Genomic DNA, 15,844 nt, shown 5'->3' on the forward strand with positions numbered 1-15,844 from the left:
TTCTAATAATAACTGTATTTATAAAGCGCCAAATTACCATAAGATATAATTTCAAGGCTCTGAAGAAAGACAGAAGAAATACGCTGTCAACCTTGCTCATCAGACTAGGAGAAAGGCGGGTCTTGAAAGCCCGTTTGAACCCATAACTTGCCACTATAAATATCATCACAAATGTTTACAGTCAGTGTTTCTACTGCCACAAGTGTTCCCGTCCAATTCTGACGTGATTTAGAAGGTTCGAGAAATCATCTACATTTATACTGGATTGAATCATCGAACGATCCGAAAACCAAAGGTATAATTTCCCTCTATAAATATCATCGAAACAACGTTTCTAATCCCGCAAGTGGAAGTGTTCTCGTCCAATTCCGACAAAAGGGTTCACGAAAGCAATCAATTACTTTAATTTCACTCACGAAGAATACGGCCCCGTTTCAGAATTCAAGGATTGACGTTGACCATTGTAGATAGACTTCGTTAGGTCTCGCAATTAATACGGCAGAACAACGCCTTAGATATCATTATTTAGAGAGGCTGGTCACGTCTTCCTCGAAAAGAAACTCTTTTTCCCCAAGTCACAGGCCTATTTATAGTTGTACATGGTTGTTTTTGCCATGCTTTGAATAATTGAAACGCTGGATAATGACACGACTTCGTCTACAAACATGCCTTTAGTGTTTCCCCTTTTATGTAAATAAGAACAGGCACAAGAAGAAGAAGGAAAACACCACGAATATCGAGAACAACAAGAGGAACAACAAAAATTCAGAAGAACAAGGACAACAACATCAAGAAGAACAAAAAGAAGAACAAAAAGAAGAACAACATGAACAACAACAATATCAAAAACGACAAGAGGAACAACAACATCAAGACAGCAAGGACAACATCAACAACAACGACATCAACAACAACGACATCAACGACGACAACAAAAAGAACAACATCAAGAAGAAGAACATCAAGAACAACAACTTAAAAAACAAAAAGAACAACAAGGACAACAACATCAAGAAGAACAACAGAAAGAACCACAAGAAGAACGACATCAGGAACAAAAGGGGAGAACAACAACAAAATCAAGAACAACAACATCAAGAACAACAACAACAATATCAGAAACAACAGCAACAACATCATCAAGAACAACCAGAAGAACGAACAGCAGCAGTGAACAAAATAATCTGGTTTAAATTTTACTATCTGAAATTCTCTAACATGTTCGTTAATGACGGAATGCTCACTATAAATTGATAAAAGAACCACTTAAGTGGATCTGTTCAAGTGTTCATCCAGCTTTTTTCATTTTGATATGGAACGTTTCTGACTTCACAGGTGTATCAATTAAGGCCTCCGCAGACCAGCTTGCCGCGTCCAACGAAACTCTCGATGAAATTCTCACTTAGAGATGCGCCTCAATTACTACTAACAAGCAGGGGGAGGCTGTGGTGTAAACATGTACGAGTAATGATGTGAAGCATTAAACATTGTACAATCATGGAGGAAGAAAATAGTACAATCAGCGATAAGACAAGGATTTGTGTTTACAGGGGCGAGGCGGGGCGGGGCGAGGCGGGGCGAGGCGGGGCGGGGCGGGGCGGGGCGTGGTGGCACCAGGAGCGGATCCATTTTTTACGGGGTCCATGTGTAACGAAAAACTTATTAGCAAGTTTCTAAATGGCAAGTTTCTAAGTGTGTAACACACTCATAAGGGTTAAACAATGTAAACTCGAAAGCAAATGAATACTTTTTGCATATTATAAGTCATATGCGAATTAAGTACATGATTTTATTAAGTGTTGATACATGTTGTGTGTCGAAATCAGCTGACACGTTAAATGGTTACAGTACTTCAGGGGTCGATTTCACAAAGAGTTGAGACTAGTCCTAACTTAGGACTAGTCCTAGAAGATATACAAATTGCATGGATAGTTCGAGGTTTGGACGAGTTACTGGTCCTAACTCGAGATAAGACTAGTCCTAACTCTTTGTGAAATCCACCCTCTGGGCACTTAGCTTTACTTGCAGTATTTAAAGAACGGTATTCTAACAATAAAGTAGTACATTTAATAAACACCCTGAAACATTGAGGGGAAACCATTTTAAAATGCACTTGTGGATTGAAACACACACGGAAATAGAATATTATAGAAATGTGTTAAAATTGCCTAAACCCTACATTTTGCACACAGTCTGTAAATAATATATCAACATAAAATACTGACTTTTGTTTATAAATTGGAATACAAAAGAAAAGGTAACACAACAATACAAAAGCTTCCATATTTGTCAACCCGAAAACAATAATATAAATGTGTTGATGTCACCCAACCAACCAAAATGTACACTTCAATAAAAGTAAGTTTTATATCCACATCACTGCTGAAAATAAATTAATAACACTTTAAAAAAGAAGAATAAGAAGCTGGATTTGGTCGTCAAATTAACAGAATCCACCTCTCAAGCCGAAAATAAAACCCAAATAACAATAACAACAACTTAGTAAACATTTTTAAAGATCAACAAAACTGGAGACTTGATTCGCTTTTAAATTCGACGTAAAACAGAATTGTCTTTGGAGATATGTACATTTCTGTAATGGCAATGTCCAAAAGAATTTTGTTGTTGTATTCATAAATACCTCAGACAGTTTCGCTACTCCTATTGGTGGAGAGCGCATCACGTGGGGTGTTTAAACGGTTGATAAAGACACAGCTGAGGCTGTTTAAGACCAGGGGCCAATTTCACAGAGCTGCTTAAGCACGAAAATAGCTCACTTATTTCAATCGAGTGGAGTCTTAGCCGGAAGTCTGATTATGCTAAGCAAGGATTTTTTTGCTTAAGCAAAATTTTGTGCTTAAGCAGCTCTTTTAAACGGTTGATAAAGACACAACTGAAGCTGTTTAAGACCAGGGGCCAATTTCATAGAGTTGCTTAAGCACGAAAATAGCTCACTTATTTCAATCGAGTGGAGTCTTGGCCGGTAATCTGAATATGCTAAGCAAGGATTTTTTTGCTTAAGCAAAATTTGGTGCTTAAGCAGCTCTTTGAAATTGGGCCCTGGGCCAAATTTCATAGCGCTGCTTAGCGGCCGATTTTGTGCTTACTGTGCGATTTCCATTTCATGCACTGCTAAACCGTTAGCACATGAAAAGGCATGCTAACCTTCCGATGCTTATTGCGCGAAAATAAATGACGTCACAATGAAAATCCATGGTGAATGCGCATTATGGCTGCCTATTTTTCTGCTGTGAAATAAGCTTAACAAATTGTTCTGCTACAGTAAGCACCAACATTTGCTTACCGTTAAGCAGCGCTATGAAATTGGGCCCAGCTGGCTTCGCAAGTTGGGCGCGCAAGCTCATGTAAGCCAATTAAAATTCACGCTGGGTCGTGGCCGTGCGATAAAAGTTTGAAGCTGATAACCGTTACCGACAGTATGGTTTCTCAGATTGTGTATTCCACTTAACGGCGTAAAACAACTGCTCCAAATGTTACCTACTAGAATTTACTCTCCCCAAAATTATTTGCATGATTTTAATTTCTTGCATAATTACAAGTAAAATAAATAAGTGAATATTTGTAAAATAAGACACATCTTGAATTAGTGCATATCCCATGCATATGTTTAAAAATACATCATATAGCAGAAATTGCAAAGACCACCAGTGAAACTTACTCAAATGCTGCTCTGCAATATTGGATTAATTTATACAAGACTCTAAAATATATACACAACATTGTATGTTATAATCAGATATAAGAGCATAATAGTAGTTCACACTTTGACTTATTCACACTGAAGTACTTTTATAGAAACAGGAATAGTACATTCGCTCAGAATATTCAAATACAAAATATATATATATATCCACATTGAAGTGTATTAAAACACAGCTAATTGCAACCATCAAGTATATTTGTAATTCCCAAAGCACTCATACACTGTACATGATGATGATCCTCATGTACAGTGTTGTCTTACTAAACCCGCAGTGTTGTATACCCCAATCAGTGTCTTAAAAACACAATTAATGAAAATTTAAGTACTTAAATCCAAGCTCAGTAGTATTGCATTCGACTTGGAGAGTTAGAAATGAAAAAGGCACACTGAGAAAATGGGGAGAAAGAAAAAAAAAAAACAGAAAACGAAGAAATAGTACAAACTGAAGTCCTGAATCTCATTTTCTACTTTATGCTTATTTGTTTTGCTGTTTTCTTATACATGTATCAACTTGCTCATTTTAAAACATTCCTGTTTTAGAGAGGTTCTGCTTAAAAGGAGTACATTTTGAATTCTGGAATCTAATGTACTGCTTTGTGTTTCTTTGCTTTGCTGTTCTCTAATAACAACCTTCCTGTTTTAAAACATTCCTGTTTTAAAGAAGTTTTGTTTATGAAGAGTAGATTCTGAATTCCTGAATCTCACTTTCTACTTAATGCTTATTTGTTTTGCTGTCCTCTAATAACAACTTGCCTGTTTTACTAAATCTGAGGTCTCAAAAACAAATTTGCGGGAAATTACTTCTTTCTCGAAAACTATGGCGCTTCAGAGGGAGCCGTTTCGCACAATGTTTTATACCATCAACCTCTCCCAATTACTCTTCACCAAGAAAGGTTTTATGCTAATAATTATTTTGAGTAATTACCAATAGTGTCCACTGCCTTTAAGTCCTAAATCTCAATTCTACTTTGTGTTTCTTTGTTTTGCTGTCCTCTTATAACAACCTTCCTGTTTTAGAGAGGTTTTGCTTTAGTTTAGAGTACATTCTGAATTCCGGAAACTAATATACTGCTTTGTGTTTCTTTGTTTTGCTGTCCTCTAATAACAACTTGCCTGTTTTAAAACATTCCTGTTTTAAAACGATACGGTTTTAAAACATTACGGTTTTAAAACATTATGGTTTTAAAACATTACGGTTTTAGAGAGGTACATTCTGAAACCCTGAATCTCATTACTGCTTTGTGTTTCTTTGTTTTCGCTCTCTTCTAATAACAACATTTCTGTTTGACAACATTCCTGTTTAAAAGAGGTTTTGCTTATCAACAGTAGATTCTGAAGTCCTAAATCTCAAGTCTGCTTTGTGTTTCTTTGTTTTGCTGTTCCAATTAGAGACAGGAATTTGGACAGTCCCAGCGATCTTGTTATAATTAGGGTCACTTTTAAATTAACCATCCGTTAGGTGCTCATATTTTTCCGCTTTAACATGTATAATGAGGCAGTAAGTTGTGTCCTTTCCTGGAAAACACCTGCCACTCGAAACAGAACTCACCCAAGGAGTCTGACACTTGTCTAAGCGCTTCATGTCTGTCATAAACCAACAGACATTGTATGGCAGACTAATTGACTCATCACTCATAGGCATTGGTCATTACTCAAAATAGTTGTTTGCATAAAAACTTACTTGGTAATGAGCAATGGAGAGCTGTTGATCGCATAAAACATTGTGAGAAACGGCTCCCTCTGAAGTATCATAGTTTTTGAGAAAGAAGTAATTTCTCACTCATCCTAGAAGACTTCAGGACTGAAGCCCTTTTGAGGCACCTGAAAGCACACACATTAGGGCAACAAGGGTGTTTTTTTTTTTCGTTCATTATTCTCTGCAACTTTCATGACCAATTGAGTCCAAACTTTCACAAGTTTGTTATTTTATGCATAATTTTGGAATACACCAAGTGTAAATACTGGGCCCAATTTCATAGGCACAAAACTTTGCTTAAGCAAAAAAAATCCTTGCTTAGTAAAATCAGATTACTGGCCAAGACTCCACTCCATTGTTATGCTAAGTAAACAACAGCTAAATACCAGTCACAAGCAATGTATATGGCATGACATTTTGGCCAGTAACATGTGTAAAATAAGCGTGCTACTTTCGTGCTTACCAAAATTTGTGCTTAAGCATGAAATTGGCCCCTGGTCTTTGACAACTACCAAAGGTGTCCAGTGCAATTAAAGGTTGTTTCTCACAACATTTTATACTCTTAATAGATCTCCATTGCTGTTACCAAGTAAGGTTTTTGCCAACATTTGTTTTGAGTAATTGTCAATAGTGTCCAGTGCCTTTAGATGAATGAACAAATGAATGAGTGAATGATATATCCATCTTTGATTCCCCAAAACAAACCAATGTAAAGAAATTCTGAGGCAGGACGGAAACGCAGTCTAGCTTGTATCTTTTTTTCCCTTATAAGTAGTACCTTTGAATAATACAACTGCATGAAGAGAACAAGGTTCTCTGGCCTGGTTTAGATCAATTTCATCAAGCAGATATGTGTCACGAAGGACATTGGTCAGAATGAAAGCTTGAAGACTAATTCTATAATGATGGTAAGATGCACGTACCAAATATTATAAAGACTATTGATGTTAGGTTGCTAACAAAAAGAGTCAATACCAAAATATATACTATAAAGGGTACTAACTTTCACTGAAGGCTAGCTCTTCTATTTCGATTTTTAATTTCAGAATTTCAATTTTGAAATTCCCAATGGGGATGATGAAACATGGTCAAGGTAGTGAGGAAAACATGTCATTATTTACATCCGAGTGGCCAACCTTGCTGTACAAGGTCAATTAAAGGCACTGGACACTATTGGTAATTGTCAAAGACTAGCCTTCACAGTTATTGTATCTCAACATACACATAAAATAACAAACCTGTGAAAATTTGAGCTCAATCAGTCATCGAACTTGCGAGGTAATAATGAAAGAAAAAAACACCCTTGTCTCACGAAGTTGTGTGCGTTTAGATGGTTGATTTCGAGACCTCAAATTCTAAACTTGAGGTCTCAAAATCAAATTCGTCGAAAATTACTTCTTTCTCGAAAACTATGTCACTTCAGAGGGGCCGTTTCTAACGTTGTTTTATACCATCAACCTCTCCCCATTACTCGTCACCAAGTAAGGTTTTATGCTAATAATCATTTTGAGTAATTACCAATAGTGTCCACTGCCTTTTGGTAATTTGGTAATTGTCAATCACCAGTATTCTCACTTGGTGTATCCCCAAAATAACAAATAAAAACAAACAACAGATCTGTGAACATTTTGGCTCAATTGCCCATCGAAGTTGCAAGATAACAATACAAGAAGAAACACCCTTGTTGCATTACTTTGCTTTCACTACAGATGCATAATAACAGCTTTAGCTGAAGTCTTTTAATCTTTGAATGAAATTACCTCTTTCCCAAAAAACTACGCTACTTCAGAGGGAGCCATTTCTCATAATGTTTTATACTAACAACAGCTCTACATTGCTCGTTACCAAGTAATTTTTCTGCTAACAATTAATTTGAGTAATTACCCAAAGTGTCCAGTGCCTTTAAAGCGGCGAACACATTTGGTAAATGTCAAAGACCAGTATTCTCACTTGGTGTATCCCAACGCATCCCTGTAAAAATTTTGACTCAATTGGTCATTGAAGTTGCAAGAAAATGAAAAGAAAAAAAACACCCTTGTTGTAACAAAATAGTGTGCTTTTAGATAGGAATAAAAGGCCTCTGGTCAGAAGTCTTTTATAATTTTAGTGAGAAATTCCCTCTTTCCAAAAAAACTATGCTACTTCAGAGGGAGCCATTTCTCACAATGTTTTATACCATCAACAGCTCTCCGTTGCTCGGTACCAAAGTGAGTTTTTATGCTAACAATTATTTGGAGTAACTTCCAAAAGTGAACAGTGCCTTTAAGCTTTCTGTGAATGGAAACTGCTCATCCAAAATGACCACCCTCTTGACCTGTAAACACAAAGAGGCTGAATGGGGTCACATTGAGGTCAAGGGTCACTACATTCAATGTCATGTGACCAATCAAACAGTAGCCCACCTGTGGCAGTAAAATGCACAATTTCACTTGACCTTCAGTGGTTCAACTGATAAGGCCTCAATGAAAGCTCTCGATCACACCCTCAAAACTGATAACCACTCCAAACTAGAGTTGCCATGACGAAACAATAATATGCTCTCTATCTTTGTTTTTCAAAAGGGTATTATTATTCATGAAGTGGTTATCTTCAATCTAGACATGCACTTCTGTTCAAGGATTGTGGAGTTGTTTATGACAAGAGATTTTCAAGAATATATCACAATTATTGATTTGTATGTGTTGTGAATCTACTTTCTTTATCATCAATGACAATGAATACAGTTTGGACCAGTAGTTTATACAATTGTTTTGCAATACAATTGTTTTCCACTGGATTTATATTCCAAATTTTATAAAAAATTCTGAATATTTGTCATTATATGATAAGTGCCCTCTCTAAAAAAGTCAATCCAAAATCACTGGGCACAAAAGGCTTTATAAATCCACATTGGTGAAGGGCAACCACTTTAAATCAATAAGTCTTTAATAATTTTTATTTAACCCTAAAACCGGGTACTGCAATGATGTAAAGCATTGCGGTACCTGCTGCTACGACGATTCGAATTGCCTCTAGCTACCGGGCAACCTCGGTAATCTAGTTGGTGAAGACACTGCTCTAGAATTGCAATGATCTTGCATTCCAAACCACCCGAGTAATATGCCTGCGATTTTTTTAACAGAGATCTCTGAAAAGTACTCTGTATATACTGGAGAGTATACAATGCTTACAGGCATCTGTGTAAGGGTAAAACCCAAATTAATATTTCTCCAGAAGACCATCAGAGCATACTGATCGAAACGTCTTTTCAGAACCACCCAACCTCATTAGAGATAGTCATTACATGGTGTTACGGCAAACCTTTCTATATCAAATTAATATTATTTATCCCCAATGCAAATTTATCATCTATTAAATTAAGTCTTTACTTTCACACAAAAATGTTGAGGCTCGGATTATTAAACTCCCAAAAAATTATTCATGATTATGATTATATGCAATTAAAATTCATGCATTGTGACGATTTACAACAACATTTCTTTATACACAAAATATGTACAAAAGCTAAGAATAAAAAAGTATTTACAGTACACTATCGTATCCTTTTGCAGAAAATTATGACGTTCAGCTCTGGAGCATACGTAGGGTTCTCATCAAAGCTGACAACATGGCCGCCATTGTTTGGGCCTGCCGTAGCAGCAGTTGCATTTTGGGATCGTTTAGGTTTTTCCCATGAGCCTCGGAAGCTGCGGAAAGTGTGTTGCTGAAGTTTGAAGCAATCTCTTTTGTCTAAGGACAGAGAATAAAATATATAACAATCACAAAAATGTCAATTTGAATGGGAACTTATTTTTGTTAAAACAAATTCACTTTGTTATTTTCCAATAAATAAACATTCATACATAAAATTATTGTTTAAGTGAAACACAAAAATATAAGCATATTAAATGCTTCAATTTGAAAATAATGTTTAAAGGCAGTGGACACCTTTTGTAAATGTCAAAGACCAGTATTCTCAGTTGGTGTACACCAACATATGCATACAATAACAAATCTGTGGAAATATGGAATCAATTGTTTATCAAAATCGCAAGAAAAACGAAAAGAAAAAAAACACTCTTTTTGAACAAATTTGTGTGCCTTCAGATGCCTAAAAAAAGCTTCAGGCCTGAATTTTTTTAATATTTCAGTGAGAAATAACCTCTTCCTCAAAAACTAAGTTTCTTCAGAGAGAGCCGTTTCTCACAAAGTAGTTTTCCCAAATTTGATTTTCAGACCTCAGATTTACAATTTGAGGTCTCGAAATCAAGAATCTGAAAGCACACAACTTCGTGTGACGAAGTTTGATTATTATCTCGCAACTTCGAAGATCGATTGAGCTCAAATTTTCACAGGTTTGTTATTTTATGCATGTTGAGATACACAAAGTGAGAAGACTGGTCTTTGACAATTACCAATAGTTTCCAGTGTCTTTAAAGGCACTGGACACTATTGGCTATTACTCAAAAAAATTGTTAGCGTAAAATTTTACTTGGTAACAAGCAATGGAGATCTGTTGATAGTATAAAACATTGTGAGAAACGGCTCCCTCTGAAGTAACGTAGTTTTCGAGAAAGAAGTAATTTCTCACTAAAATATTTGAATTGAAATCAATAGCTCAGCCGAGGTCTCGAATTCAAGACTTCAACTGAAAGCCTTTTATTATGCATCTAATAGCACACAAAATAATGCAACAGGGGTGTGTTTTCATTCATTATTCTCTTACAAACTTCAATGACCAATTGAGTCAAACTGGTTATTTTATGCATATGTTGGGATACACCAAGTGAGAATACTAGTCTTTTACAGACCAAAGGTATCCAGTTCTTTAAATATCAAGAGTGTTGCATTGATGGGCACTCACCTTGTTTCCAAGATTTGTTGCTTGCATTATAGACACCATTGCCTTCATCATTTGCTGTGTGTCTGAGCAGAGTCTAGCGAGGGTATGCATACTGCTATTGACACTCCTGACTAGCTGGGCTTCAGACTGTCCAGCACTGCTCACCAGCATCTTCGTATTGCTGGTGAACTCCCGCACCTCAGACACCAAGGAATCCTTGCAAAATTTGAACTGTCTCAAGCTGGGCTCTGATTCTTCTGCCAAGATGCAGGTTTGTAGCTCCGAGATCAGAAGCCTGATGTCTCCAAGAGCTTCTGCGACAGATTCCTTGCCGAGGTACTCTTTACTTTCCAGTTCTAAGGTGTATGAATCGGCACTTACGTCCGACTCAAAGCTGTTCATGGATTTGGTTGATGTGAACGATGGAGGAGGGATGAAGTGCTCAGGGAGAGCCCGAGGTCTGGATTTGACTGGCGGGAGAGAGACGGGGAGTGGAGGTGGTGTGGAGAAGTCGTCGGAGTCGGTGCTGTCCTGGTCGTAGCCGCTAGGACTTGGAAGCGGGACTGGCGATAGCTGCATCTCAGATGAGGATGAGGATAAAGAGTCGTCAGAAGGGTACATAGCCTTCCTCGGGGAGGCTGGAGGGTTATTTGGGCGAGGAGGAGGCGGGCGCTTGGGCAGGGATGCATGAATCGAACCTGGGCCTGGGTACTTTTGAGGGGATGATGGGTATGAAACAGGCCTGCTTGTTGCTTTGCTTAAGGACTGGCTGTGCCGAAGTGGTGCAAAAGATAAATCAGATGCACTACTCAAGTCTTCAGACTTCGATCTTGCATCATAGAGAGAAACTGGGCGAGGATTTGTTTGTGGCTCATCAAACACATCACTGAGGTCTTGTGAAACACGCCGATGTAATCCTCCTACTGTTCGAAGTTTCTGGGATTCTTTAAAAGAAGGTTCTCCAGATTTGTCTTTTTTGTGATCAAACATCGACACGTCGTAAGAATCCTTTCGAGAAAGTGATCGAAACGCCCTCAAGGGTCTCGACCTTCTCTTTTCTTTCGGTGAGGTCGGCAGAGCGGGCTCGTCAGATTTGCTGGAACTTTTTGAAAAAGGTTTCGCTCCCCGAAGGAATGATAAACTTCTTGAAGGAGACAATAGCTTCGCAATAGATGAAGGACTCGATGATGATACAGTGTTCCTGAAATTCTGTTTCTCTTTTGAGCGTTTGAGGTGATCTGGTTTTGGAGGCGGGGGTGGGGGAGCCTTCCTTCTTGGTTTCTTACCATCTGGAGCAACACCTGCTGAGAAGGTATTACTCCTTGCAATTGGTTGATGGCTTTCATTTTCAAGTCCCAGCTCACTGTCTACTGATAATCTTGGACCAAGGATAGTTTTATTGTTCGTGTTTGATTTTGTTTTGTTATCAATAATTTCACTTGGTCCTAGGTTCACATCCTCTCCTCTCCTTGAATCTTGATAAGCTTCCTCATCCTCTGTCCCTACATTAATCAAACCAGAGCGTTGACCCGGTGCAAACGACGAAGACCTTTTAACAGTCTTCACCGTTTCTTCAGTTTGTACTGCACACTTTCCATTCATTTGGTCAGAGCTGACCGCCTTACTGACAACCTTCAGAGATGAGGACCTATGGACAGAGCTAGAGCGCTCCTGCACTTCAACAGCCTTCCCCGTCTCAAATTGATAGATCTTCTTGAACAATCCTGGTGAATACCTCCTTCTGGGTGGGGGCTCTGGGGCACTCGGAGATGTCTCCTTCGGCTCTGATTTCTTGGGGGGAACTGTCGTATCAAAATCCCCTCCAGTAAGACTATCCACACTAGCCTGTCGAGCTACCTTTGGTCTGACAACTCTTTTTGGAGGCACTTTCGGAGCAACTTTAATTGACTTGACCTCTGGAATTGGCTCAACAGCAGTGAGAAGAGCAGCTAGAACTGAGTCTGGAATATCTTTAGATGACTCAACAGAACCACAATCATCTCCACCATCTGAGTCAATTTCAGAACTTCCTCCAATTTCTGCACTCGGTGTTTCGCAATCCTCAGAATGCTCTGTGAATGTGGTGTCTTCATTCAAATGGTTTTCCCTGTTTCTTACTTCAACTCGTTTGGCCTCCTTGAATTTACTTTGTCCGGTGTTTATCTCATCCAAAGCGACACCAATGTGGTCCAGATCCCCAGGTCCTAGCTGACTGAATCCGCTGTCCTGGCTAGAACTCAACATACTGGAACTTATCTTCCTTGGTCTGCTTGATGACGCATTGCTGGGGTTTGGTTCCCCTTTGCTTGGAGATACTGGTACTTTAATAGGGGAGTTTGGTCTTGAGTTACTTTGTATTGTGGAGCTCTCTGGTTCAGGTGCATTATGCGGTGTAATTGGGCTCTTTTCATGAGATCTAATTGCACTATCTTTTTGAAAAGCTTGAATTGGGCTCTCTTTTTGAGATCTAATTGAGCTATCCTTTAGAAGAGTTTGAATTGGGCTCTTTTCTTGAGATCTGATTGGGCTATCTTGAAGAAGAGCTTGGATTGGGCTTTCTTCGTGAGATCTAATTTGGCTATCTTTATGAAGAGCTTGAATTGGGCTCTTTTCTTCAGATCTAATTGGGCTATCTTTTTGAAAAGCTTGGATTGGGCTTTCTTCTTGAGATCTGATGGTGCTATCTTTTTTAGATCTAATTGGGCTATCTTTTAGAAGAGCTTGGATGGGGCTCTTTTCTTGAGATCTGATTGGGCTATCTTTTAGAAGAGCTTGGGTTGAGCTCTCATCTATAAATCTAATTGGGCTATCTTTTTCAGATCTAATTGGGCTCTCTTTTAAAGAAGCTCTGATTGTACTATCTTTCTCAAGATGGATTGGGCTATCTTTTGAGAAAAGTGTAGTATGAAAATCTTCTTTAGGAGATGCACTATAAGTGTTAAGTTGTCCTTTGGGAAGTTCAATTTCTAGGGATGTAATTTCTTTACTTAGGACGGGCCCCTCGATCAAATTGATCATGACGGTAGTGGTGAAACTACTGTCACTTGAGCTTGGTGATTTAGTTTTTAGTGATTTAGTTGGAGTTTTGGGTGGAGAAATTGGTGGTGTAATTGCAGGAGGTGGTGGAACAATCAGTGATTCTATGACTCCAATGTCAAAGTCCGACATTGGTGGGGGAGGAATGACAGCATTAAGGAGCTCCTCATCAAGATCTCCCATTTCCACTGTAGGAGGAGAGATGATTAAAGAGGCGATCAGTTCATCGATGGTGTCCTCCTGGGACTTAGAATCTGATTCCAGTGTGTCACTCGCTGAACCCTCAAAGGCACTCAAGTTTGGGCTACTTCCATGTAGGGTTGATATGCTGTCGGTATCAGACCCTAAGGAGCTGACCAGGTTTGGAGGATTGTCCCCCGAGAGCTCTGGGGTAGGGGTCGGGTCACGATCCACATTCTCTGCTCTTGATGGAGATTTCCTTCCGCAAACCATGCTGAAATAGTCTGACGGAGAATGGCTGAGGAAGGATTCATCTGCGACGCCATTGTCGATGATTTCAGAGGAGATGGTCTCATTACCGGAATCTGATTCGCATTCTGGATCCCGCTGGACGGATCTGCTGAGGAGGTTGTCTTTATGGTGGAGGCTGACGTTTATTGCGTCTAAGGTGGAGAGCTGGAATCCATGAGCTTCATCTGACAACTCCTCTTCTACATCAGGAGAAGGTAGATCAATGATCGATACAGGCACAGGCGAGTCAGAAGCAGGCAGTTTGTCAACCTGCTCTTCGTCAGTCTTCTTTGTGCAAAGGTTTGATAAATTTAGTGGAGGGATTTCTGATTCTGTTAGAGAATCATCTTTGCCTGGACTGCTGACAAATGAAGTTTGTGTTAGGTCGACAATGTCGCTGTCAACACTGCTGTTTGAGCGAGATGAGTTATGGAAGGCATCTGTCTTTATGTCTCTATCGTTCTCATCTTGGTTATCATTGCTTGCATCTCGAAGACCATCTTCTTTGCTGGCATGTCTGGTATGAGCGAGTAACACAGAGTCCTGAACAACAAGTTTGCCTCTTGAACTGTTCTCATTGGACACAGGAATCATTTCTTGCAATTCCGTCTCATCCTCCTCCTCCTCCTCCTCCTCCTCCTCCCCAGCATAGTCTTCACAATCCGAGAGAGACGGGCAAATTTCTCCAACAGGGATCAAGCTGTTATCATTGTAGATAGTATAATGCAAAAGTTTGACTTGTCCTTTACTCTTCCTCTCGTTAATCGGCGAGTACATAGCGACAGAATCGCTCACATCAAAATGTTTTGTAAGAGACTTCCTCCTGGGCATGTTATACGTGTCTCCGCTCGTCTCTAAGTAGACCTTCTTCTCCTCTGACCCATCAATCATCATGTCAAGTCTGTTTTCCTGCATAGGTGCAAGGCCGTCCTCTCCCGTTTCTGATTTTGGGGTTCGGACATCCTCAAACATGTCCTCAACCATGTCAGAGAGCTTCGTCAAGTCCAGGGATTTGTCACTCCAGGATGAGATGGTACTACTGTCTGAGGCGGACTTGGAGATGGTGCTGGAGTTGAGGGAGTTGTTGCTGTTTTTTTGGAGGGTGTTGTTGTAGCTGTCTGAGGGTTCATATTCTTCAGACTCTTCCTGGATGGTATAAGACATCACAGCGCCGTCCGGTTGCCCGCCTGCTGCTTCTAAAGGATGAAAGCGACCCAAGGCTTTCAATCTGAAACAATAAGAAACATAAGTAAGTAAGGTTTGCGGTGAGTAGTGGGGGCTCCAAGAAAAGCCGGTTTGTACTGCTAGACATTTTTGGCAGTTTTTCTAGACGTGCTCTGACCGTCTTCTGGAGTAAATTGTTAAACACAAAAACTATTTTATCCATGTGTCAGTGCAAAAACATTGTTATCTCCTTTAAGGCAAAGTGTACGTTTGTTTGTTTTTCCCAATTGCTTTTAAATCCTCTATAAATTTAGATGTATACATTAAAATGAACCTGTGAAAATTTCATTTTAAAAGGTGGTTACTGTGGTAATGCTTCTCAGAATCAAATTGGGGGAATAAAAACTTACATCTTTTTACACATTACTTCGAAAGGGAATTGTTTGCCAAATGCATACAGATCCTTTAAATAGAAAATATGCCAGCGCGAGTTTGAAACAGAATTTTAAAGAGTTTTTGTAAATATACAAACTTAGAAAATTTGCTATGAAACAGTTTGTCAGATTGTCTTTAATTGTAAGTTTTTTTTGCTTTTTAACAAAAGCGCATTTACGAATGGGAATAAAAGAGTAGGGACTCGTTCTTAAACGGCTGGTTAAAACCTTGCAGGGCACAACCACGTTTAAGGACTCGTCGCCACTCTTTTATAGACCGTATCAAATATGATGTCACTACTCCAATACCTGCCTCACAGTATGGCGTCTGTGAGCGTGTGCGTACGTGTGCCATAAAATTCAATCAAAACGAGATCGCTGCTTGCTGCATGCTTCATTGATGTACGAGTTTCGACACGCATACGACCTGCCCTACAAGATGGCCACTTTCACAGCAACAAAGGGGTTATTCGATACAATCTATTCCCTTCTTAATT

General features: G+C 39.1%; 1 protein-coding gene across 1 annotated transcript in view; it reads right to left on the bottom strand.

Moving 5' to 3' along the window:
* Positions 1-1,744: 1,744 nt before the first annotated feature.
* LOC139936390 (uncharacterized) overlaps positions 1,745-15,844 on the bottom strand; it is a 68,627-nt gene continuing 54,527 nt past the window's right edge. The window contains exons 16-17 of the mRNA XM_071931200.1: positions 10,264-14,977; positions 1,745-9,149 (exon numbers count right to left, since the gene is read on the bottom strand). Of these exons, the coding sequence (XP_071787301.1) occupies positions 8,985-9,149; positions 10,264-14,977 (4,879 nt within the window). The 3' untranslated portion in view covers positions 1,745-8,984. The remainder of the gene's footprint in view (positions 9,150-10,263; positions 14,978-15,844) is intronic.

This window comes from Asterias amurensis, chromosome 4 (genome assembly GCF_032118995.1).
Source record: "Asterias amurensis chromosome 4, ASM3211899v1".
Lineage (NCBI taxonomy): Eukaryota > Metazoa > Echinodermata > Asteroidea > Forcipulatida > Asteriidae > Asterias > Asterias amurensis.